This window comes from Phyllobates terribilis, unplaced genomic scaffold, assembly GCF_046119375.1.
Source record: "Phyllobates terribilis strain yellow unplaced genomic scaffold, ASM4611937v1 Scaffold_5__5_contigs__length_657084704, whole genome shotgun sequence".
NCBI classification, from domain to species: Eukaryota; Metazoa; Chordata; class Amphibia; order Anura; family Dendrobatidae; genus Phyllobates; species Phyllobates terribilis.
Genome location: NW_027362765.1, coordinates 36,244,233 through 36,271,431, shown reverse-complemented (window position 1 = coordinate 36,271,431; position 27,199 = coordinate 36,244,233). Strand labels below are relative to the sequence as shown.

Genomic DNA, 27,199 nt, shown 5'->3' with positions numbered 1-27,199 from the left:
ATGTGTCAACAGACTCTAACTTTATTACAAAGCACAGGGTTTATATACACACCCTGGAGGCAGAAACGGATTTACCATATATGGTCCGATCATACAATTTAGCTGTGCAAACAAAAGCTGGTTTCTGTTCTCGTGACGCCTAGGTTTGTAGTTGAAACATTTATTCAGATACATTTTATTTGAAACATTTCATCAGACACATTCTGATGACTAGCAAGGACACGTTAGTTTCTATTGATAAGGAAGGAACATTCAGTTGTTGTTGACCTAAGGTAACCGTCAGACTTATATAGCATAGATGGGGTCTTTGACTTGAGGGACCTCATCTTCTGCTATAACACGTGCATCAGTGGAGAAGCTGCTGTGGACCTGCGCCCCTGTCTGGGGTCGACAGCTCCAGTTCCGTGCATCAGTGGAGAAGCTGCTGTGGGCCTGCGCCCTGGTCTGGGGTCGACAGCTCCAGTTCCGTGCATCAGTGGAGAAGCTGCTGTGGACCTGTGCCCCTGTCTGGGGTCGACAGCTCCAGTTCCGTGCATCAGTGGAGAAGCCCTGCCTGGGATTGACCACCCCAGTATTGCTCAGGCATGGACGGATGGAGAGGAACAGGCCTGTGACTCGTTCCTGCCTCCCAATCCGTACAGCTGGTGGTGAGTGATCTTCGTGAATGTTTACCTTGATTATGGGGCCCTTTCCTTGTTATGGGTACTAGGAAAGGCTGAAGGAAGTTAGCGCAAAACTCAAAAATGGGTGTGTGTGCGCTCTGTAAGACCCCATCTGGGCCAAGGGCATCGTGCTTTAAAATTAGCTTCAGGACGGAAGCTGGACCTTAGACCTCTAGGCTAAAGTGAGCCACATGTCTGGGCCGCACAGAGCCTCATGATTGGCCTTCAGAATTTACCACAAAAATGAGCCTCAATCTGCTCAGTAATTGTTAAACTAACACTGAGGGTTTTACTGTTGTCCTCCAGTCTGTTTACTCCATCCATAGGATGGCACATGGTGTTAATACAGCACATGGTCTCTGTGAAGGTCTGCTGTCCAGCTGCGTCTCATCAGTTGGCTCCTTCGGGTGGGGCTAGTCTGACAATTGAGATTTACCACCCAAAGGAAAGGTTTATCCTTCATTCAGATGGATTACTCTTTTAAATATAAATCTGAGCACAGTGCCTTATAAAGCCTCTTTGCGCTTCACAAAGAGCACATCATAGCTCTTCATAGCACATCATAGTGCCTCATAGCATAGCGCTTTATAGCACATCATAGTGCATCATAGCATAGCACTTCATAGCACATCATAGTGCCTCACCTCATGGCACATCATAGTGCCTCATTGCACATCATAGTGCGTCATGGCATAGCGCTTTATAGCACATCATAGTGCCTCACAGCGCCTCATGGCACATCATAGTGCCTCATGGCACATCATAGTGCCTCATTGCATGGCGCCTCATGGCACATCATAGCATAGCGCTTCATAGCACATCGTAGTGCCTCGCCTCATGGCACATCATAGTGCCTCATGGCATAGCGCTTCATAGCACATCTTGGTACATCATAGCATGGTGCCTCTTGGCACATCATAGCATGGTGCCTCACGCCGCATCATAGCATGGTGCCTCACGCCGCATCATAGCATGGTGCCTCATGGCGCATCATAGCATGGTGCCTCACGGCGCATCATAGCATGGTACCTCACGGCACATCGTGGCATGGTGCCTCACGGCACATCGAAGCATGGTTCTTCATGACACATTATAGCATGGTGCCTCACGGCACATTATAGCATGGTGCCTCATGGCACATTATAGCATGGTGCCTCATGGCATAGCTTTTCATGTCACTTAATAGTGCCTCGTGGCACATAGCGCTTCACAGTGCCTCATAGCGCTTCACAGTGCCTCATAGCGCTTCACAGTCCCTCATAACGCATGTTAGTGTCTCAAAGCACATCATAGTTCCGTATAGCGTCTCATAGTGCTTTATAGTGCCTCATGGCATAGTGCCTCATAGCACTTCATAGCGCCTTATGGCTCTTCATAGCATAACATATCATAGTGACTCATAGCATACCATAGTGCCTTATGGTGCATTCATAGTGCCGTATAGCGCCTGTTAGTACCTCATAGCGATTCACAGTACCTTTTAGTACCTAATGGGGCCTCATAGTATCTCTCTGTGCTTCAGGATGCCCCTGTGCCTTGTAGTGCTTTTATAGGGTATTTGATTGAAATCTGGTGGTGGAGGGGTGGATCAAGGCCTATTTAACTGGCCAGGCACCACTGTTCAGGGCTTCCCAGCTTCATTCTCCCTATCATGGAGTTTGATAGTGAACAGCAGCAGCAGCTACTGCAGCAGCAAGTTGAGCAGCCGCCATCTCCACCATCTCAGCGGCGGTTTGGGGAGCCCCAAAAGGTGTATCGGCCGCGTGTTTCTGGTAATGCCCGGTCCTCAGGAAAACGAGGTTCGGCGTCTAAGTCCAGTCATCACGGCTCCAGTAGGATGGACGAATCTGCAGCCTCCAGGGATGATCCCCCGGCTGAGAAGGGTCCTTCCTCCAAATCGGTACCAGCCTTTTGAGCCACCTGGATTTCGGAATGCCATCTCATTTCCTTAACGGCCCTCTACATCATAGGAAAAGAAAACGTAAAAGCAAACTACTTAAGCCGTTTTTCTCTGAGACAGGGCAAATGGGAACTAAAGCAGGATATTTTTTTTTTTTTTCAAAATAGTCCGGAAATGGGGTCTTCCAGTGGTAGATCTCTTTGCCACAAGGCTAAATCGAAAGGCAAAGCCCTTTTGCTCCCTAAATCCCAGAGAAAACCCCCCGGCAGTAGACTCTCTCCAAATAGCTTGGGATTTCAGTCTGGCTTACGCCTTCCCCACATTCAATCTCCCTCTCATGGTTCTAAGAAAGATCAGAGGGGACAAGGCGAGGGTCCTTCTGATCGCCCCCTTTTGGCCCAGGAGGCCCTGGTTCTCAAGCCTGAGGAACATGTCCATCTCCGATCCTTGGGTCCTACCAGAAATCCCGGATCTCCTCAGCCAGGGTCCGATACTCCATCCTCAAGCTCCTGGCCTCCACTTGACGGTGTGGAACTTGAGAGGTCCCTTTTAGAACGCAAAGGATTCTCCCGAGATCTAGTGACTACACTAATGCATAGTAGAAAACCTGTCACGACCAGGATTTACGCTAGAACTTGGAAAAAAATTTTTAATCTTTCTCTGGTTCTACAGTTGGTACGGGAGCTCCAATTAGTAAAATTTTAGAATTTTTACAGAAGGGCCTCGAGATGGGCTGGCGACAAGCAACCTTAAAGTCCAAGTTTCTCTGCCTTAGGTGCTCTATATAACTGTGACTTGGCAGGGAATTACTGGATTTCTCGGTTTATCAGAGCTGTGTTTGGATCCAGACCGGTTATCAAAAGTGATTTGGTACCCTGGGGTCTAAATTTAGTTCTAAAAGCATTAACCGGTTCACCTTTTGAACCAATAGAGTCGGCATCTCTTAAGTCCATCTCCCTTAAAACAGCACTTCTAATAGCTCTAACATCAGCTAGAAGGGTTAGTGATATCCAGGCTCTGTCTTCAGCCCCACCTTTCACTCAAATCCTGGACGATAGAATAATTCTTAGAACGGACCCGGCATATCTCCCTAAAGTAGTTTCCCATTTCCATAGACTCCAGGAAATAATACTTCCCTCTTTCTGTCCTAATCCAAGTAACCAAAAGGAAGCAGAGTTCCATACCTTAGATGTTAGAAGATGTGTGATTAAGTACCTGTCGGTCACCCAGGCCTTCAGGAAAGATAGTTCCTTATTTATCTCCTTCCAAGGGGTGAGGAAGGGGCTTAAGGTTACTAAATCCACCATAGCTAGGTGGATCAGGGAGGCTATTACTCTAGCCTATGTCTCCAGCGGTGAGGAAGTGCCACAGGGGTTGAAGGCTCACTCTACCCGGGCGGTGGCAACCTCATGGGCGGAGAAGACTGGTGTCTCGATGAAAGACATATGTAAGGCTGCTACCTGGTCTTCTCCATCTACCTTCTATAGGCACTATAGACTGGATTTGGGTATTTCATCCAAACTCACATTTGGGAGAAGGGTGCTCCAGGCTGTGGTCCCTCCCTAGACTTTTTCATCTCTGCAATTCTCTCGTGGTGCTGTCATGGTCGACCGATAAAGTCATAAGTTACTTACCGGTAACGGGATTTTTCGGAGACCATGACAGCACCCTTATATTCCCTCCATTCACCTTATGGGAGCACTCCTCATCTATTAATTACAACCTTTTCTCACTTAGTGGTGTATAAAAATGTAATTTTTATGATTGTTTTGCTATGTCTACTAACCTGGCAGTCCTCTCAATGCTCTGTAATCCAAACTGAGGCGAGAGGGAGGGCCACCCCCTTTTAAGCCTGTAGGTTTCCTGTCCTTGGTGGGCGGATCCCTCTCTCGTGGTGCTGTCATGGTCTCCGAAAAATCCAGTTACCGGTAAGTAACTTATGACTTTTCCATTGACAAATGACTGACATAAGTGGAGTCTTGTTCTAGGGGATAAAGTAGAAGTTTTCAACTTTATCATTTTGAGCTACATAACATTTTTGCTGGCTTAGTATTTAAGTGTTTGGAAGGCAAAATTAACAGAGGGTGCAACATCAAGCTCTACTGGTTCCTGCTCTGATGTCTAATGTTGGTGAGCTGTTTTTTTTAGTAAGTTGAATTTTGCTGCATAATTTGCAACTTGCATGTATATTCTAGAAATGTTAAAAAATATATTTTCTAAAGAATATTTTATTAAAAAAAAATAATCCTTTCTTGGCAGATGACTCTACGAGGAGATCAGAGGGACTCCTGACATCTTCAATTTTTAAATCAGATGACCTTGATATCACACAGGATATAACTGAAGTGAATGCTATTATTCCAGATAAACCCTCATCCCTTCACAGAAAAGATTCCATGTCTGTAAAGAAACTATTTTCAAGTGCAGATAATGAAACAAGTTTTTCAATCAAAACATCTTTTGTTACACATCAAAAAATTCACACAGAGGAGAAAAGATTTTCTTCTTCAAAGTGTGGGAAATATTTTAACCACAAATCAGAGCTTATTAGTCATGCAGAGGAGAAGCCATGTTCATGTTCAGAATGTAGTAAACATTTTGCAAGTAAATCAAAGCTTGTTAAACACCAGAGACTTCACACAAGAGAGAAGCCATATTTATGTCCAGATTGTGGGAAATATTTTGCAGATTCATCACATTTTCTTAGACACCAGAGAATTCACACAGGGGAGAAGCCATATTCATGTTCAGAATGTGGGAACTGTTTTGCAGAAAAATCATCTCTCATTAGACACCAGAGAATTCACAAAGGGGAGAAACCATACTCCTGTTCAGAATGTGGGAAATTTTTTACAAATAAATCAAATCTTATTAGACACCAGAAATTACACACAGGTGAGAAGCTTTTTTCATGTTCAGATTGTGAGAAATCGTATGCATATAAAACACATCTTGTTAGACACCAGATGATTCACACAGGGGAGAAGCCATTTTCATGTTCCGAATGTGGTAAATATTATTCAGACAAATCAACACTTGGTATACATCAGAGAACTCACACGGGCGAGAAACCATATTCATGTGCAGATTGTGGGAAACTTTTTAGCAAGAAAGCAAATCTTGTTATTCATAAAAGAACTCATACAGGAGAGAAGCCTTTTTCATGTTCAGAATGTGGAAACTGTTATTCAAATAAGTCAACTCTTGTTAAACATCACAGAATTCACACTGGGGAGAAGCCATTTTCGTGTTCAGAATGTGAGAAATGTTGGGCAGATAAACATCAGCTTCTTGCACATCAGAGAACTCACACAGGGGAGAAACCTTTTTCATGTTCGGAATGTGGAAAATGTTTTGCAGAGAAATCTAGTCTTGTTAAACACCAGAGAACTCACACAGGGGAGAAGCCATATTCATGTTCAGAATGTGGGAAATGTTTTAGTCGGAAATCACTTTTAGTTGTCCATCAGAGAATACACACAGGGAAGAAGCCCTTTTCATGATCAGAATATGGAAAAATTTTACCTACAAATGGCATCTTCTTGACCATCAAAAATTTCATATAGGGATAATCTATTAACATACCTAGAAGATGAGAAATGTTTTACTTGAAAATCATATTTTGTGGGTCACCAAGAGAAACTCAGAAGGGAAAAAGCCATAAACCGTAAAAGAAAACATATAACAGAGAAAGTCAAACTAAATAAGACTATTGGGAATTGATCCCTTCTCTATACCCCAATACGCATAATTATTGGATTTAAGGCGGCTTAGGCTATTGAAACAGATGAGTAAATATTTAACATTAGACCCACAAAAAACTGCATTTTAAAGCATATCCATAACATTAGATGGGTGTCCGCCACTGTAATCTGACATTTAGAGTCCTTTTTGTTATCCATCTCTGACAATAACTCTGGTGTTAAATAAATCCTATATATAATGCACAATTATGAAATTCTATTCTATACTTGGATATTTGGAAAGCAAAGTCTTAGTATTCTAGACAATTCTTCCTCATTTATTGGCAATACTTCTTCTTCACACTTAGTTTAGCTGGATCAGTGGTCGGCCCATCTTGTTCCCTCATTATGGCATTATATAGTCTGCAATGTCCCACTAGCAAGGCTATAATTGTTTTTTCTTTGTTCAAAAATATATCCCTCTCTTCATCTTTTAAAGCCTGACATAACAATTTCAACCTTAGTCTAATAAAAGTCCAATGACTATCAACTCCAACTCCTCCATTATCCTTCCATGCACCAGCAACTGACATTTTATTTGTTCCTTTTGCAATCCAAACTTCATATTGTCTCATAAATGTGTTTTAAAAAAATAAAGTTCCGCCCTATTGGAGTGAAATCTAGTATTGATTATCACTGCTTTTCATATTTCACCAAATCATATTAAATAGTTTCAGTGTTGGGTTTTCAGAAATGGGTTTTATCCCAAATCTTTCTGTTTCCAAAATTTTAATTGGCAAAGCATGGGACGTGATGAGTTGCCCCTTTTCATCCAAACTTCTGATTTGATAAGTTTCCAAGCACCCAGTTGTGAAGCAATGAAGTAAACAAGGAACTTTGGAATTGCCAAGCCTTCCATTCTTTATTGCTTCATTGGGTGACACGAGTAACTATGGGTGTGTGCTGCTGTCGCTAGGAGGCTGACACTATGCTAGAAAAAAAGAGTTAGCTCCTCCTCAGAAGTATGCACCCACCGACTGGCACTAAGCTCGTCAGTTTAAGCATAGTGTCAGTTGGAGACGGAACTGGATCTTTTCCTTTTCAGGTACCCTGTTGTAGTTTATTAATCTTTTTGCTTTTCTTTTTCAGATTCTTTTCTCCCAGGGTAACAGGGTGTAATGTCTCACCCTGTTTTTCCGGCCGAGAGAGCAATGCCGTGTCACCCACATTGCCCACTCTCGGCCTGCGAGGCAGGACACTGGCCCTGTCACCTATCGGTGCTCAGAAGGACCGGCAGAAGATCAGTCCTGCCTCATAACCCATCCCCAGCCCTCTCTTCGGAGCGGGCTGGGAGGGAGAAGGGGCCACTAGCAGTGGCCTTCCCCCTTCACAGGGGTTGATCCCATCTTCTGCACGGACCGAGACCATACGGGATGGACGCCTGCCAGTGACCCCCCTACCACCGGGGCTCCGGACGACGTCCGCAGAGAGAGAAGGCGGAGAGGACCGCAGGTTCAAGTACCGTGGCTCCCCTCCACCAACGCTGCTGCAATACCTCTCCTCCCAAAGTTGCCAGGCGGCGGGTCCCCTGCTTCTTAATGGCGGCGCTCCCACACGCTGGCATGCTCCCCTCCACCAACGCTGCTGCAGCACTGCATCACCTCACCATTCACCAGTGGGGAAGGTGTTCATCCTGATGGGACACCCTCATCTGACTGGGTAGGCTCTGTCCAGGCTGTATACTTTACAGCGCTATCATCCCTTCAGCAGTATCCACAACTGCTCTATCAGGCACTCAGATTCATTCATATGATCAGGCTCTGGCAGCCTCTCTCCTGCCCCTCTCCCAATTTAATGCACTGTGCCCTCTGTTCTAAGAAGTGGCCCTCAGGCCAGGCCTCTGCCTTCTGTCCAGCCTGCAACCCTTACACCATGTCTTCATCCCAGGAGCCCCCCACCATCCAGGAAAGCAACTCACTTCCCCCTTCGGAGTGGGCCATTGCCCTTTCTCACTCCTTGTCAGACCTCACCAAGGTTTCACAATCCATGGTCCAGGTCATGGAGCGTTTACCCGCCCTAAACGCAGCTTTCAATTCTCTGAGCGGGGCTCAACACTAGTTACAGCCACCCGGCCACCGTACTCACGCCAACAGAACAGAAGCCAGGCACAGGAAGCGGACCCTCTCTCCCTCTTCCTCCATGTCCCCTTCGCCACTCGCGTCCCCCAAACTATCCTCGGCCCCATCTTTCCCCTCCCACCCGCCTCCATTACCGAGTCCAACTCTGAATCAGACTCAGACTATAGACCGAAAGTGCAGGACATGGTTGACAGCCTCATCTCCGCCGTCAACCAGTCCCTCAATATCAAGGAAGACGAGTACATTCCTCCACACCACGCCCCCCTCGGACGTTCTCTAGTCATAAAGAGTTTGAAGGGGTCCTCGCAAAACACTAAGAGCACCCTGACAAGCGCTTCCCAGGAAGGAAGCAGCTTGACATCCTATATCTCCTCAACCCCGACCTAGTCAATCAGTGGTCTGAGTCCCCTTCCGTTGACCCTCTAGTCTCTCACTTCTCCTCTTAGACTGTTTTACGCTACCCGACGGGTCATCCCTTAAGGATACCACAGACAGGCAGGTGGAATCACTAAGTCTGCATACAAGGCCACAGAGGCTTCCCTTTGTCCCCTCTTCGCCTCAGCATGGGTAACCAAGTCCATTTCCACCTGGGCGAAGGTCCTGCACTAGGACCTTAACGCTTCAACCCCTAAAGAGGCTATGGCGGATCTAGCAGACCAGATTGCGCACGCCGGAAAGTACCTCTTAATAGCTTCCCTAGATGCAGCCAATTTCTCAGCCTGGGCCAGCAACAATACCGTAGCCAAACGTAGGATCCTGTGGCTCAAGGCCTGGAATGCTGACCCCCAGTCCAAAAAATCCCTCACCAATCTCACCTTTCAGGGCTCTCGTCTGTTTGGAGCAAAACAATACCAGCTCATCTCAGACACAACAACACTCCCTCCCCCCAGCCTAAGCCCAAACATCCGTTCAACCCCAAATGGATCCCATAGTTTCACCCTTTTCGCCCCTTCACTTCTTCCAGGATCCCAGCCCAACAAGACCGGCATCCGACCCACAGAGAAAGGAAGAAGCCTTCCTTCAGACCCGCCCCAACCTGGTGCAGACAGGGTCCCACAAACAGAACCTCTGGACCCCAACCCTATAAATTCTCCCCATAACTTGCCACACCCACCTGGGACTCCTCCCAGGGTGGGTGGCCATCTCCTGCTCTTCCAGGATGCGTGGCTAGCGGCAGTCGACGACGCCTGGGTCAGAGAGAGTCTCCACAGGCTACAAAATAGAATTCTCCATTATTCCAGACAACTGTTATCACGGACGTTGTTTGTGGAACCACTGTGCCACGGACCGTTGAGTGCCTAGAGGGGCTTGACTAAGCGAGCACCGGACCATTCACTAAAGCCTCTGATGGTGAGGTTAGACTGGGCTCCCGATGAAAGCCAGGTGCCACTCCAGGGCAGACCAACAGCCGCGCAGCAGCTGGACCCAGTAGGACAGACTGGATAGTGCAGCAGGCGGAGTTTGCACCAGATTGCAGCAGGCGGAGTTTGCACCAGAGTACAGCAGGCGGAGTTTGCACCAGAGTGCAGCAGGCAGGATCTGCACTAGAGTGCAGCAAGGACTAGTACGCAACCTTAACAGCTTAGACTGCAGAACAGGAAGGTTGCTCAGGCACCTCCCCAGTGGGGAGGAAGCAATAGATATGTAATGTCCCACAGCCATTGGCTGGGGACGTAATAACAAGTGCACGCGCTGGCCCTTTAAGAAGGCGAGAGCGCACACTGGCGTGCCCTAAGGATATAGTTGAAAGCCCTGCTAAAAGCGGGCAGAGCACGGGGAAGGGAAGCACCGACCGCAACGCGGGTGAGTGAAGTGACACGCCGGAGACCCTGACTGTCAGAGCAGGGATCCGGCATGGTGCTAACAAGCGTTTCTTCTTGTCCAGTCCTCCAAGAGATCCGACTCACGTCTCAGGTTTTTTAAGGGCCATCAATTCCCTCCTGGCATCAGGAGTCGTTATCCACGTACCCTCAGAACAATGCTTTAAGGGTTTCTATTCCAACCTGTTCGTAGTCCCAAAGAAGGACGGATCTTTCCGTCCGATCTTGAACCTCAAGCTCCTAAACCACCAGGTGCGACTGCATCATTTCAGGATGGAATCTCTCCCATCGGTGATCTCTTCCATGGAACCCGAGGAATTACTCTACTCAGTGGACTTTGAGGATGCCTACCTCCACATCCCAATTTGCCAGTTTCATCAGAGATTTCTTCGGTTTGCAACCCTAAACAATCACTACCAGTTCACAGCCCTCCCGTTCGGCTTAGACTCGGCTCCTAGGGTATTCGCCAAGGTGATGGCTACCATCATGGCCATCCTCCGCTCCAAGGGAATCATCATCATTCCCTACTTAGACGACCTTTCCATCAAGGGGCCTACAAGGACTGTTATCAGAGCCTCCCTGTCACCCTCCACACTTTCTCAGCTCGGCTGGATAGTGAACAAGGACAAGTCCTCCTTGACCCCTCCCAAGCACTTGACATTCCTAGGCATGGTGTACGACACCTCCCTGGCCAAGATTCTACTCCTGGAAAGCAAGATCTCGGACCTCAGACGAGGCATCCATGCCCTAACACGCTCCCCCCCCCCCCCCTCCCTGCCTCTGCGACTCTGCGACTCTGCATGCGAGTCCTGGGAAAAATGGTCGCCGCCATGGAAGCCATTCCTTTTGGCCAGTTTCATACCCGTCCACTCCAGCTAGCCCTCCTCTCAGCATAGGACAGGAAAACATCTTCCCTAGATCGTCCCATTCTCCTGACTCCACGCATCAGACAATCCCTGACCTGGTGGACCCGATCACCCTTCATCAAACAAGGGAGATCCTTCTTTCCCCTCAGATGGCGAGTAGTCACAACAGACACCAGCCACCATGAATGGGGAGCGGTCTTCGATCACCACATGGCTCAAGGGCGCTGGGATGTCCCTCCCCATCAACCTCCTGGAAATCAGGGCCATCTACCTCTCTCTCTGCCATTGGCAGAACCTTCTTGCGGGTCAACCCGTCCGGATCCAGTCCGACAACTCCACGGCCGTGGCATACATAAATCATCAGGGTTGCACTCAAAGCAGGTCCTTCCACTCAGAAGTCTCACGGATCCTCTGGGCCGAACGCCATGTGCCTGCAATATCAGCAGTTCAGATACCAGGGGTAAAAAACTGGGCCGCAGACATCCTAAGTCGACAGAACCTGTCCTCAGGTGAGTGGTACCTACACCCAGAAGTGTTCAACCAGATGTATCAGAAGTGGGGCACCCCCAACGTCGATCTAATGGCGTCACGGGCGAATCACATCGTAGCCAGGTCCCAAGACCCTCAAGCGATTCCTTGCGATGCCCTAGTCATTCTGTGGGCTCAATTCCACCTACCTTAACTTTTCCACCCCTTCCGTTGATCCCCAGGATTATCAAGAAGATCAAGCTGGAAAGAGTTCTGTTTCTTCTCATGGCCCCAGACTGGCCCAGAAGAGCTTGGTATCCAGAACTCTTCAACCTACTGTCAGACGTCCACTGGAAGCTTCCTGAGCATGCAGATCTGCTCTCTCAAGGCCCGCTCTGCCACCTGAATTCTCAGTATCTCAATTTAACTGTATGGCCGTTGAAGCCACGGTTCTAAAAGAAGCGGGTTTCTATCCTCAGGTCATACAAACTATGATAAGTACGAGAAAACCCGCCTCATCCCGTATCTATCATCGGACCTGGAAGGCCTTCTTCAGATACTGCGAAGACAAACAATTAGCTCCCATGTCTTCTTCACTGCCTACCATCTTGGCCTTTCTCCAAGCATGACTCCACACCGGCCTATCCCTCAGCACTCTCAAAGATCAGGTTTCCTCCTTCTCAATACTGTTCCAACGCAACCTGTTACGGATTCGAGTGGTGAAACCTCTGTGCTGCGGTGCAAGGAGGGACCAGAGGGGCGTAACTAGGTATCAACTCGGACTGACCAAGGTCGCACGGCGGCTCAATCGACTCCGTGAACCAGGGAAGGACCGAGCAGAAGGACCAGGTGCTACTCTGGACCAGTCCTTGTATGAGAGAAGATGACTCCCACGGGTAACTGGCAAGAGCCTCCAGGTAGGCTGGCCGATAGGCACGGCAGGTAACTGGTAGGAACCTCCAGGTAGGCTGGCTGGTAGGCACAACAGGTAACAGGTACGTTCTCCGGGTAGGCAGGCAAGCCTGGCCCATAGACAGACTGGCGGGTTTGGGCCGTAGGCAGACCGTCGGGCTGGAGAGTGCACTTGGCTGTCGGACTGGACTGGACGTCAGGCTGGCGGACTGGACGTCAGGCTGGCGGACTGGACTGGTAGTCAGACTAGCAGCGGGACCTGAGGGCTGAAGCAGAGTTTAGAACACAAAGCTACAACCTTGCACGGGCACCTCCATTTTGGAGGAGGTGCCTTTTATATGGGAAGTCCTCCAGCCATTGGCCGGGACTCCTTAGGATGGCGCGCATGGCCCCTTTAAGAGGGAGGGAGCGTGCACGCGCCCCGTAAGCACAGTGCCTGGGAAGCTGCACGTGCCGGCAGCAGCAGCAAGAGAGCCGGAAGACGCTGGGCCAGGAGCGCGGCGGTAAGGGGACGGCATCTCTGTCTGTCAGGGGGCAGAGACGCCGATGCTACACAACCTAGCATCTAGACCTGAAGTAAAAAACATTCCTTCAAGGGGTGGCCCACCTAACCCCGCTGTATCGCCACCCAGTAGATCCTTGAGACCTCAATCTGGTGTTAGGAGACCTCCAGGCACCTCCATTCGAACCTATCCATCAAATCACCACGTCCTTCCTTTCCTGGAAGGTCGCATTCCTAATAGCCATGACATCCATTAGGAGAGTCTCCAAACTGGCAGCTCTCTCCTGTCGTATCCTGTTCCTCGTCATCCACCAGGAAAAGGTGGTTCTCAGACCTGTACCTTCCTCCCCAAAGTGGTGTCCGCCTTCCACCTAAACGAGGACAGCGTCCTGCCGTCCTTTTGAACCTCTCCCATGCATCCTCTTGAAAAAGCCCTGCACAGCCTGGACTTGGTCAGGGCCTTACGCTGCTACCTCACGAGGTCAGCCCCCTTCAGGAGCTCTAACTCCCTATTCGTCGTCCTTGAAGGCCGCCGCAAAGGGCTACCTGCTTCCAAATCCACGATCTCAAGATGGATGCGCTCGGCGATCCTGGAAGCTTACCGAATAAGGAACAAACTACCCTCTCCAGACATAAGGGTCCACTCTACCCGAGCGATGGGAGCCTCCTGGGCTGTCCGACACCAAGCCTCCACCACGCAGGTTTGCAAGGCAGCAACCTGGTCTCACCTACATACCTTTACAAAATTCTATAACGTTCATACCTATGCCTCGGCGGACGATGGACTAGGTAGAAAGGTCCTGCAGCACAGAATTCATGTCCCCCCACTTTCTTTTTGGGACTGCTTGTGGACATCCCATAGATACCTGTGTCCCCCAATGAAGCGATAAAGAAAGGATTTTTGGTACCGTAAAATCTCTTTCTTGGAGCCTTCATTGGGGGACACAGCACCCTCCCTATGTGCCTTTGTCTATGTCTGTTTCGAAGTGCCTTACCAGTGCCAGGTACCTGGTTCTTTCCCCCTTACCATGTCATACTGGTACGCTTCTCCTACTGCTTTTCCACTAACGGATGAGCTTAGTCCCAGCCGGTGGGTGCATACTGCTGAGGAGGAGCTAACTCTTTTTCTCTAGCATAATGTCAGCCTCCTAGCAACAGCAGCACACACCCATAGTTACCTGTGCCCCCCAATGAAGGCTCCAAGAAAGAGATTTAACGGTGAGTACCAAAAATCCTTCTTTTTAATGGACTAGTGGAGATAAAGTATCTTCAGCTTCAGCTCTTTACCTCTCCACACAAGGTCCTTGATCAAATTTTCTATGATTTTAAATAATTTTTTGGGTATCCAAATTGGGCTATTTGAGGGCACTTACAAAATGGTGAGAAGAAGAATAATTTTGTTTAAATCATATATTTTTTATAAGATTTTTAAGAGAAATTAAAATAAAATTTTCCTCTTACCCTTCTCCCAATCCAGAATGCTGGGGTAAGATTAGAGAGACCTAATGTATAGAAATATTAGGGCTACAGCAACATCACATATGTTAGCGCTATTCTTCTGTATATCTCCATAGTTCTCTGTACAATGACCTAAATCAGACAAGGTCCTCATATTTAGGCAGTTTCTATTTCACTCAAACGTTCTTTATATGAACAAGATCAGTGAGTCTCATTATACAGAGTAGAGAAGCTCCAGGGTCAAAGGCTGTGTGCCCACGTAGCATTTTTCAAGCGTATATGCTGCGGAATTTCCGCAGCGTAAACGCTTGAAAAACGCATGTATATCCGCACCCCATGGTCCCCAATGGGATTCCGCAAGTTCTATGCACATGCTGCGGATTTTTCCGCAGCGTTTATGCCGCGTTCAAAAATCCGCAGCATGTCATTTAATTTTGCGTTTCCGCAAGCGGAATTGCCTTAGTCCAATGCATAAAAAACGCAAGGCAATTCCGCATGTGGAAAACGCGTGATAAACGCGCGAAAAATGCGCGATAAACGCGTGCGGAATTCCGCATGCGTTTTTCCGGGAGAGGACTTGCATTTATGCAGCAGAAATTTTCTGCTTCATAAATGCAACGTGGGCACATAGCCAAAGACCACGTCTGGTACTAACACACTGAAAGCCAGGTCCGAAGTATCCAGCCACGGGGCCCGGATTCTTTCATTTTGTCTCTAGTGTTTCTTGTAGAATAAATCACTTTCTCATACAGTTCTGTAGTAATGACTTTGTTAATCACGTTTTGTAGGAGGGTTCATCTGAATACATCTAAATGTCAGCAATTTATGTACAAGAAACAATAAACGTACTACCGCAGTTTTACCGTGTGTCTCCAGTGTCTGTTCTTCTACATTCCCTAATAAAAGAAACCTTTGTATCTCCAACCAAACCTATAAAGTATGATTTTACAATTGTAATAACTTAAATAAAAAAAAAATAAGTATTGGCATGCCTGTGCACCATGTTACCCATCCTGTATAAATCCTGGATCACGAGTGCCGCAGTCATTCTGCTCTGATTAGTGTAGGGACAGAATTCTGCTGGAGTGAGGCACAGCATTAGACATTTTGTGTGCACATTGTGCTAAAAAACCTGTGTGTGTGTACTCTACATGCATCTCAGTGGGAGTACTGTGCCAAAAAGCTTTTATGTGTACTCGACACCCCCGCCTGTGGGAGTACTGTGCCTTTAAGTCTCTGTGTGTACTCTGCAAACCCGCTTGTGCTGTGTCGGTACGAGTAGTTTGGTAAAAAATAATTATGCTCTGCAGCCATCTGTTTGCCATTTGTGGTCCTAAAAATACTCTACTGCTGAGTCTGTATAAGTTGTGGCTGGGCCTAAAATATATTTATACTCTGCACCTGTGTCTGTGGTAGTACTGTGCATAAAAAAAACCTAATTTTTCTACTCCACAACCGTGTCTGTGGGAATACTGTGCCAAAAAACCTGTGTGTGTACTCTGCACGCGTTTCTATGGGAGTACTTTGAAAAAAGCCTCTGTGGGGTTACTCTGCAAAACAGCCTGTGTGGGTGTAGTCTGCAAAATACCCTCTCTTTTTTTTTTTTATTTGAGGAGGCTCAAAACATTGTGAATGGAAAATAGAACATATAAACTGCGATGGAGTCTAACAATGGCTGGGTGAAGCTGGTACACTTCCTTATTCAACAAAATGTATGGACAAGTCCCGAGTATCCATGCCTGATTCATTTTAATGAATGTGAGCCTGCCCACATTGGCTGTGGAAAGGCTTTCAAGGTGGTGATGGTGCCCCAGCTTTATTGGCGACTTCCTCCTCCTCTGCCTTGTGGTTCCAGTTTGCCTCCGCTGTTAGGTAAGGACGCCGTCAGTAGTGCATCTAACAGCGTGAACTTGTAATCCCGCATTTTCCATTCACGCTGTAGTGACTGAAGAAATGTCACGTTTTGCTTGTAGTGGAGATCCAGCAGGATGGGTACCCAGTAATCAACACTCGTAACAATCCAAGCAACTCAGCGGTCATTGCGCAGGCACATGTTATGATCTGCAACATAAACTAAGGAAAGATAGGGGAAAGCTGTCCCTACAGTAAGACTAAGCTGAATCTCTATGATGTAGCGGGCTGCCTGTTCCTTGTGATCAGACCCGCCTTAGTCTTCGGCTAGTCTGAACGAAGACCTATAGAATTAAGGGAGGGGTCCCTAAATGAACTAAGGACTGGGACAAAAATGGGACACCTCCTAAACAGAAGTTGATGCAGAGCACGAAAGACAAACTGACAAAAAGTACTAGAGGTCCCAGAGGACCAAGCAAACTAGACAGAGATAGGCACTGAAGCACCAGGCTAGAGAAACAGTCAAACAACACCGAAGTCCAGCAAACCCAGAAGGGCGGAGCTGGAATATATAGGCAGCTGGTCACGTGACCGCAAAACACAAGATAGCAAAAACTAACAGGAGGGTTCTAACAGCACAGCAACATGTATTGGTTCATGTGTGCTAGGCTGCCCTGAAGCAACGACAACCTGTCCTCGGTGGGAAGTGTATCATTTGTGTCCTCTGTATCATCTGTATTCTCTGTACCCCCCCCAGGCATGCTCCAGTGATGCCTGTGAACTGCTTTGAGTGCAACCCCGCTGTGAACATGGTTGTTCCTCCTCCTCCTCCAAAACTGTCCCTTGGCTGGACAGTCGTGTACCTGGCTGCTTCTTGGTACAGGAACCCATCATCCAAGCCATGTGTGGACAACTGACCTGATAATTGTGAAAATGGTCCCTGTTCTTTCTCTTCCTCCTATACCACCACCTCATCCATCATCGCCTGAAGCTTTTTTTTTCTAGGAGGCATAGAAGTGGGATAGTAACGCTGATGATGACGTCATCAGTATTAGCCATGTTTGTGAAGTATTCAAAGCAATGCAACATGGCACACACATCCCGCATGGAGACCAATTCATTTTTTGTGATGTGGTGCAGCTGAAACTCCAGTATTGCTGCTACTGCTAGCACAGTCTATCCAGCATGTGCAAGGTGGAGATCTACCTTGTAGGTACAGCGAATATGAGGCGGTGAGAGTGAAGGCAGAAATTAAGCTGCAGGGCGGATCGGTGAGCAGCAGCAGGGTGAGAATGCACGCACAGACTGCTCGCACTTTCAGCAGCAACTCTGACATATCTGTGTAATTTTTAATGAAGCTCTGCATCACCAAATTCAGCACATGCACTAGCCAAGGGATGTGCATCAAACCAACTAGGCCCAGAGCAGCTACAAGATTTTGCCTGTTATCACACAACACCAGGCCGGGCTTGATGTTCAGTGGCACCAACCACTCATCTGTCTGTTCTTTGATCCCCATCCACAGCCCATGTGTGGCATGGTATTTTTACCACAAACAGATGAGTTTTCAGAACATTCTTGTTACGATGTTGTTGTCTGACAACCCAGGACCAGCGACTCCTACCCTGTCCCTAACACTAGGGGCACCCTATCTATCCGTGTTGCCCATGTTACTTCAGTTGGTGAAAATGCTGGGGCCACGTACCATTCTGTTCTCCTAAGTCAGCCCTTATCTGCCCCAATCCAGGGAAGTGGGGAGGAATAGTGTATGTAAATACACCAGACAAACTAGGACATACATCTATAAGATAAAATACCAAACATACGAAATATTTACTTACAGACAACAGAGTGAAACACTGAAGGCATGAGGAAGGTAAACAAAAATAGAAGAGGATGGGACTAAAGAGACTATAGGATGTTCCTATGCACACAATCAAAAACACCAAAAACAGTCACAGAACAACGCTCCTTAAAGGCCTCTACCGAACACCGAATCCACCACTCCTTCACCAGGCAGTACAAGGCTTAACACTAGCAATCCAGATTGCAAGAGCAGAGACTATATAGGGGAGGGGAGTGGCTGATACTGCTCATCTGAGAACTTCCAAGAAGGCAGCTACAGAGACTCAAAGCTGAGCAGATTAACTTTGCAGGAGTTCCTGAAAGAAACTTGCACCATTTAATAAGAGAGAGAAGTGATTCTACTCAATGCAGGAGTACGTAAACTCAGATGCTGCGGTCTGCTGGCTCCTCAGTTGTGGTAAACCCTTGACAATCCCCTGAAAGTGCTGAAGTTGGTGGTGCAGATGTTACGCTGACCGGATGAGGAGGCGTTGGAGAAAGCAGAGGAGGAGGCAACATGGATAGAGAAACATCCAAAAAACATCCAGCAATCCTCTGTGGTGGTAGGACATGTACCAAAACGCTTTCTGCCTCAGTACCAGCCACTACTATATTTACCCAGTGGGCAGTTGGAGATATAACATATCTGCCCATGCTTTTTGGTCCATGTATCAGTGTTTTGTGGACCTTTACATTGATGGTGTTGCGCAATCCACACCTGATTTTGGCCGCAACATGTTCACGCAGGGCAGATATGGCCTGCCTGGAAAAGGAGTGGCGGCTGGGAACCACGTAATCTGTTTCCCGTGATCCCAACATATTGTTAACCCTTTAGAAATCACTTGTGAAGCCAGTGTTTAGGGGATGTACAGCTGAACACCTCAATGGAATGGTGTGGAGATGCTCGGTGACACTGCTGGTGGTGGTGCTGTCACATACTCTCTTTGTGGGGAGCAAGGGGGCCCTGTTAGAAGGGGGAGGAAGAGGCCGAGACTGCAGCAGAAGAGGGAGCAGGAGCCTCAGATCTTTCCTGGTTTTTCAGGTGTGTACTTCACTGCAGTTCTTGCTTTGCATTCAGATGCCTTGTAATGCAGGTGGTGCTCAAGTTAAGAAAATGTATACCTCACTTCAGTTTCTGATGACACAGCATGCAAACCAACCTTGGATTGTAAGGGAGCTCCTTTGAGTTTGCTTTGGTGTGCTCAGTTCATCAGCACGGTGGCCAGTAGCAGCTGACATACTGGCTAGGGACCGCTTACGTTGCTTTTGCTGTGCAGCTGGGGCAGTATGACCACCACCTATTCCTCTGAATTCGGATGGCCTTGACTGCACATGGGGTCTAGGACCTCATCATTCCCCATCGCATCATCACACCTCTCCAGTCTGTCCTTAACGCTCTGGCCCTACTAATCCACTTCTGTCCCCTCTGCAAATCACTTCATTGTCTCCCAATTCCACAACATATCCAATTCAAGCTACTAACACTGACCTACAAAGCCATCCATAATCTGTATCCCCTATATACAGTACAGACCAAAAGTTTGGACACACCTTCTCATTTAAAGAAATTTCTGTATTTTCATGACCATGAAAATTGTACATTCACACTGAAGGCATCAAAACTATGAATTAACACATGTGGAATTATATACTTAAAAAAAAAGTGTGAAACAACTGAAAATATATCTTATATTCAAGGTTCTTCAAAGTAGCCACCTTTTGCTTTGATGACTGCTTTGCACGCTCTTGGCATTCTCTTGATGAGCTTCAAGAGGTAGTCACCGGAATTGGTTTTCACTTCACAGGTGTCCCCTGTCAGGTTTAATAAGTGGGATTTCTTGCCTTATAAATGGGGTTGGGACCATCAGTTGTGTTGTGCAGAAGTCTGGTGGATACACAGCTGATAGTCCTACTGAATAGACTGTTCAAACTTGTATTATGGCAAGAAAAAAGCAACTAAGTAAAGAAAAACGAGTGGCCATCATTACTTTAAGAAATTAAGGTCAGTCAGTGTGAAAAATTGGGAAAACTTTGAAAGTGTCCCCAAGTGCAGTTGCAAAAACCATCAAGCGCTACAAAGAAACTGGCTCACATGAGGACCGCCCCAGGAAAGGAAGACCAAGAGTCACCTCTGCTTCTGAGGATAAGTTTATCCGAGTCACCAGCCTCAGAAATCGCAGGTTAACAGCAGCTCAGAATAGAGACCAGGTCAATGCCACACAGAGTTCTAGCAGCAGACACATCTCTACAACAACTGTTAAGAGGAGACTTTGTGCAGCAGGCCTTCATGGTAAAATAGCTGCTAGGAAACCACTGCTAAGGACAGGCAACAAGTAGAAGAGACTTGTTTGGGCTAAAGAACACAAGGAATGGACATTAGACCAGTGGAAATCTGTGCTTTGGTCTGATGAGTCCAAATTTGAGATCTTTGGTTCCAACCACCAGGTCTTTGTGCGACGCAGAAAAGGTGAACGGATGGACTCTATATGCCTTTTTCCCACCGTGAAGCATGAAGGAGGAGGTGTGATGATGTGGTGGTGCTTTGCTGGTGACACTGTTGGGGATTTATTCAAAATTGAAGGCTTGCTGAACCAGCATGGCTACCACAGCATCTTGCAGCGGCATGCTATTCCATCCGGTTTGCGTTTAGTTGGACCATCATTTATTTTTCAACAGGACAATGACCCCAAACACACCTCCAGGCTGTGTAAGGGCTATTTGACCAAGAGGAAGAGTGATGGGGTGCTACACCAGATGACCTGGCCTCCACAGTCACCAGACCTGAACCCAATCGAGATGGTTTGGGGTGAGCTGGACCGCAGGGTGAAGGCAAAAGGGCCAACAAGTGCTAAGCATCAATGGGAACTCCTTCAAGATTGTTGGAAAACCATTTCCGGTGACTACCTCTTGAAGCTCATCAAGAGAATGCCAAGAGTGTGCAAAGCAGTCATCAAAGGAAAAGGTGGCTACTTTGAAGAACCTAGAATATAAGGCATATTTTCAGTTGTTTCACACTTTTTTGTTAAGTATATAATTCCACATGTGTTAATTCATAGTTTTGATGCCTTCAGTGTGAATGTACAATTTTCAATGTCATGAAAATACAGAAAAATCTTTAAATGAGAACGTGTGTCCAAACTTTTGGTCTGTACTGTATCTCTGAACTAATCTTCTTCCTACTCCCCTTCTGCCTGTGTACCACCTCATCCATCATCATCTGAAGTGGTTTTTCTAGGAGGCAGAGAAGTGGGATAGTAACGCTGATGATGGCGTCATCAGCGCTGGCCATGTTTGTGGAGTACTCGATGAAGTGCAACATGACACACACAACCCACATGGAGGCCCACTCGTTGGTCTTAAAGTGGTGTTGTTCCGCAGTGCGACTCACCCACGGGTGCTGCAGTGCAAACTCCACTATCGTGTGCTGCTGCTTGCACAGTCTCTCCAGCATATGCAAGGTGGAGTTGCAACTTGCAAGTAGGTTGCTTATGAGGCAGGGAGCACAAAGATAGAAGTGATGCTGCAACGAAGACATGCGAGCAGCAGCAGGGTGAGAATGCCAAAAGCGTGCACGGACGGCATGCACTTTCTGACCGGAGGAGGAGGCAACATGGACAGAGAAAAGGCTGCTGCCACCTCACCAACACCGAAGCTGCTGCAACCCCCGAACCTACTGTCTCCTTCCCCATTATACTTTAGGATGTAAGGCCTCAAAGGTAGGGTCCTCTCCCTTCTGTACCTGTCTGTCACTATTAGTTTGTTCATTGTAATTTCTATTTGTGTTTTGTATGTAACACCTCCTCATGTACAGCATCATGGAATCAATGGTGCTCTAAAAAAATAATAATAATAATCCCCAGCATGATGTTCCACCCAGTGTCCTCACACCTGTCCTCTTTGCAGGTCTACACACAGCAGAAAGCTGCTGCAGTTGGCACCTGTGTTTTGTCATCATCATCAGAAATGTGCTGCAGTGGTCTGCTGACTGTTTGCACTACTCCCAACTTCTCATCTCCAAACATAACAAGTGTTTGGGCATCAGTGCACTTAATCTCTTCCACTTGTGGGGCAGGGCAGGGGGATGGCCCACGGAACCACAACCAGCAGTCATCAAAAAGCAGAAGTGACTGCTGCATGACTTGGGGCTCATCAAAAAGCAGATGTGACTGCTTCATGACTTGGGGCTCAGACTGCGTTCCTGTTTTGCAAGGAGGTGAGGTGGAAAACAGATGCCCATGGGCTGCAGGTGCAAAAACTGCGCTTTCAAGAGACAGGGTGGAAGTAAAATCGAAGGAACTGAAGGCCCTCTCAGCCAACCAATGTAAAACCACCTCTACTTGTTCTGGCCTCACCATTCATCCAGCGGTACTCGGGCCTACGAAATTATGCAGAACGTCCTGTCGCCTGCGTGCACCAGATGAAGGTGTTTCATTTGGGCCCGTAGCAGACATAGATCGACCACGTCCTCTCTCTCCCTGCAGCAGCTACACCACCAATAACAACATGGCCATATCCCCTATTTGATGCTCTCATTGTTTTCACCAAAAAAAAGTGCAGAGTATTACACAGTCTGTATACAGAGAGGCAGAGTGGCTAGCAGATTATTACACTGCCTTTTTCAGAGTACCCCCAAATAATAAAAAGCAGTGTTGGCTACCTTATCTTTCTATGGCTCTTCGCCTACACCACCACATCCACCTCCATCTCTTCAGCCTACTCCACCACCTCCTTCACTTAGACCTCTGCCTCCTGGTTCAAAATTAATATTTTTTATCCTGTTGTTTTAAGTCATTTCCCTACCCACATTTGTTTGCAGGGCAATTGTCCTGCTCTTACCCCCCATTTAGCTTCCTTTTGCAGCCCCCTAGCCCTCACTATGGCCATTTTAAAGCACCAAAGTTCGAGTCCCCATTGACGTCTTCTGGATTAATGTTTGGGATCAAGTTTGGATGCCTAACTTAACTTTGAACTACAGAACGGATGAATTCGGACATCCAAGGGTTTGCTCATCCCTACTCCTGATCCCACACATAAACGTCAGCTCATCCAGCACAGAAGAGTCCTGCATCCACGGAGGCCCCTGATCATGTGACCCCTGACTCCTCCCCTCCTGTGACCTCATCACAGGTCCTGTGTGCACAGAACAGCCATATATGTGGTGGCGGCTCTGCAGGTGGAGGTATGTGGAGATTCCCCCATTACTGGGTGCAGGGGACATTAACCCCTTTATTGCTCAGACTATTTAGCTATTTGAGCCACTTTCTAAGAATCATAACATTTTTGTTCCTTCTCCTCTGATAGATACATACGACCCAACTATGGAAACAGGAAGTATGGAAACCCATATTGCTCTCATAGTACTTCCTCTTTTTTGCCCTCCATTTAGTATAATGTTCCCACAGTACCGCCATCCCCTCACATATAGTATGATATTACAAGGTGCCCCCCTTATTATGGTACCACCCACCCCACCAGCTAATAAATAAATACTCAGCTTAATTCTTTATGTCGATACAGTTGAACCAGGAACATATGAGATAATCTTCACATGATAGTTGTCTAGAATAGTAGAGTATGAAATAGTTGTAAGGCTATGTGCCCACGATGCAGAAATGCTGCGGATTTTTCCTGAGCGTTTCTGCATCTCCCTGGCAGAAAAAACGCATGCGGATTGTACATGCGTTTTCCTGCCAGGGACATGCGGATGTGAAGCGTTCTTCAAATGCATTTCCGCATGCGGGTTGTCAAGCGCTTTCCAAGCGATTTTAGCATCACTTGGAAAGTGCTTGACAACTTGGTCACATTATATAAATCCATGCAAACGGCATGAATTTATATAGTGTGACCGAAAGAATGGTAAAAAATAAAAAATAAATGTATACTTACCTTCCGATGGCCCCCGCAGTCTTGTTTCGCTCCGTCCTGGCTGCCGGCAGCTCACAGTACACTACACTGAAGGACCTGCCGTCACTTGACTATGACGTCAGCGCAGGTCCTTCAGTATACCGCGAGTTGCCGGCAAGTGAAGACAAGGAGAGCAGGGGCCGTCAGAAGGTAAATATAATATTTATTTTCTATTTTATTCTTTTTTTCACAGGTTCTATGGTACCCGGGTCTGGAGGAGAGTCTCCTGTCCTCTAGACCTGGGTACCATCCGCACATTAGAACGCATGGATTCCGCATGTACAGTTCCAATGCAAGTCAATGGGGGCGAAAACCAAAATAATTGGTAGTGCTGCGTTTTTTTCCGCAATGATAATCCGCAGCGGAAATTTCCGCAGCATGTGCACAGCACATGCGGATTATCATTGGGGAACATGGCAGACCTTCTACCAAGAGTTTTTTTAAGCGTTTCTGCAGCGTTTTTGACGCTGCGGAAACGCTTAAAAAACGCATCATGAGCACACAGCCTTATGGATGTGATTTCTCCATCATTTCCACAACTCTCATTAATGTGATCATACAACATACAAGCCTCCGATTGCTGCGGTGATGCACTGTACTACTGTAGTGCGGTGTATTATCCCTCCTGTCAGTGTAATACTAATGGCCCCATACACATTAGATAACTGTCGGCCAAACGATCATGCGGCTGACGGCTATCTCTCCTGACTCCCCTATAAAGCTATGTGCCCATGTAGCAGATTTGATGCAGAGCGTTTTTGCCTCTCTCTGGCAGAAAAAAACGCATGCAGATTTACATGCGTTTTTTCTGCCAGAGAGAAGCGTTTTTACATTCGTTTAGCATCACTTGAAAAAGTGCTTGACTAGTTGGTCACACAATATAAATCCATGCAACCGGCATGGATTTATATTGTGTGACCAACTTAGATGCTTTAAATGCAGCATCAATAATAAAAAAAAAAAAAAAAAAAAAAAGAATTAAAAAGTTAAAAATAAATAAAACCTGTATACTCACCTCTCCGGTGTTCTCCCGGCGGCGATCCTCTCTTCTCGGCGTCCCGCAGTGTACTTGCAGGACCTGCGGTGACGTCATTTAGTTAGCTGATGGTCACGCGACGATCACCTGACCGCTGATGTCAGCGGTCGCGTGACCATCAGCTGACTAAATGACGTCACCGCAGGTCCAGCAAGTACACCGTGGGACGCCTAGAAGAGAGGACGCCACTGGGAGCAGACCGGAGAGGTGAGTATACAGGTTTTATTTATTTTTAACTTTTTATTTCTTTTTTTCACCGCGTGGTAGCCGGGATGAAGAGGAGTTGTAGTCTCCTCTTCATCCCGGGTACCACACGCACCGCGATTACGCTGCAAATTCGCGGCCATTGAATTTAATTGAATCACAGCAAATCCACATATACCTGCGGGTTTGCTGCGTTTCAATGTTCCTCAATGGCCGCAAATTTGCAGCATAATCGCGGTAGAAATGGTCATGCTGCGTTTTGCATTGCAATGCGAATTCGGCGCGCAAATTAGCGCCTCATGTGCACAGCATATCCGAATTCACCTTGCTTTGCATGGCAGACGGTTTTACAAGTGTTTTCGCGGCCGTAAAAACGGCGCAAAAATGCTACAAAAAACGCTACGTGGGCACATGGCCTAAACGTGAACATTCGGCTGAGTATAGCTTTCCTGTGGTCTATGAGAGCCATTAGCAGACTCCTCTAGTGAGGATTATCTGCAAGGATAATAAAAGGATTGGCTTCTGAAATTCAGCATGCAAGATCCTTCTCTAACCTGAAATCATTTGACTGGAGGCCCCTTTACACATTTGATGGTCTGACGATCCCACCAAAATCAGCGATTTAAACTGACTTTAGTCTAATGTGTATGAGGGCATAGGAGGTATCTTATTGGACATTGCCTCTAGCCCACCTAACAGAGTTCAATACACAACAGGCCTAGAAACCATTAGTAGGCCTCCAGATTACAAAACAATCCAGCTGCACCCCACAATGGAGTGGTTACGGAGGGGCAAAACCTGACGAGGGAGCCCCCAATAACTGACGACTTTCTTAGATGTTGTGGTTGTTTTTGGCAGAGGCAAACGGTTAAACTGCTGGGATTATTGTAGCAGCTGTGCCTATGCCATTGCTACAAGTACATATACAGTATGTGTTGTTGTCCTCAGAAAAAAAAAACATTATACCCAGAGTAAAAATAGAAAATGTTATAAAAAAAATAAAACAAATTGTACATTCAGATGTTATTAACGGTTATTGCTGTAGGCGTCATATAACTCCTGTCCGTGGTGTTTTTGGAAACAAAAAAAAAACCCTTAAAGGAAATGAGTTATCAACCAAAATTTGGTTTCAAGAATTGAAAAAATATAAAGTATTGATGTTTTAAAAATAAATAAATAAATATATATTTATATATATATGTATATATATATATATATATATATATATATATACAGTCATATGAAAAAGTTTGGGCACCCCTATTAATCTTAAGCTTAATGTTTTATAAAAATTGGTGTTTTTGCAACAGCTATTTCAGTTTGATATATGTAATAACTGTTGGACACAGTAATGTTTCTGCCTTGAAATGAGGTTTATTGTACTAACAGAAAATGTGCAATCTGCATTCAAACAAAACTTGAAAGGTGCATAAGTATGGGCACCCTTATCATTTTCTTGTTTTAAATACTCCTACCTACTTTTTACTGACTTACTAAAGCACTTTTTTTGGTTTTGTAACCTCATGGAGCTTTGAACTTTATAGCCAGGTGTATGCAATCATGAGAAAAGCTACTTAAAGTGGCCACTTGCAAGTTGTTCTCCTGTTTGAATCTCCTCTGAAGAGTGGCATCATGTGCTCCTCAAAACAACTGTCAAATGATCTGAAAACAAAGATTATTCAACATAGTTGTTCAGAAGAAGCATACAAAAAGCTGTCTCAGAGATTTAACCTGTCAGTTTCCACTGTGAGGAACATAGTAAGGAAATGGAAGAACACAGGGACAGTTCTTGTTAAGGCCAGAAGTGGCAGGCCAAGAAAAACATCAGAAAGGCAGAGAAGAAGAATGGTGAGATCAGTCAAGGACAATCCTCAGACCACCTCCAGAGAGCTGCAGCATCAACTTGCTGCAGATGGTGTCACTGTGCATCGGTCAACTATACAAGGCACT

At 46.6% G+C, this 27,199-nt stretch overlaps 1 protein-coding gene across 1 annotated transcript in view; it reads left to right on the top strand.

Moving 5' to 3' along the window:
• The window catches only part of LOC141271415 (uncharacterized), a 105,573-nt gene that overhangs the window by 30,173 nt on the left and 48,201 nt on the right, over positions 1-27,199 (top strand). Inside the window, exons 7-12 of the mRNA XM_073681497.1 lie at positions 4,822-6,062; positions 7,395-7,410; positions 10,397-10,939; positions 11,579-11,726; positions 11,780-11,966; positions 23,273-23,284. Of these exons, the coding sequence (XP_073537598.1) occupies positions 4,822-6,062; positions 7,395-7,410; positions 10,397-10,939; positions 11,579-11,726; positions 11,780-11,966; positions 23,273-23,284 (2,147 nt within the window). The remainder of the gene's footprint in view (positions 1-4,821; positions 6,063-7,394; positions 7,411-10,396; positions 10,940-11,578; positions 11,727-11,779; positions 11,967-23,272; positions 23,285-27,199) is intronic.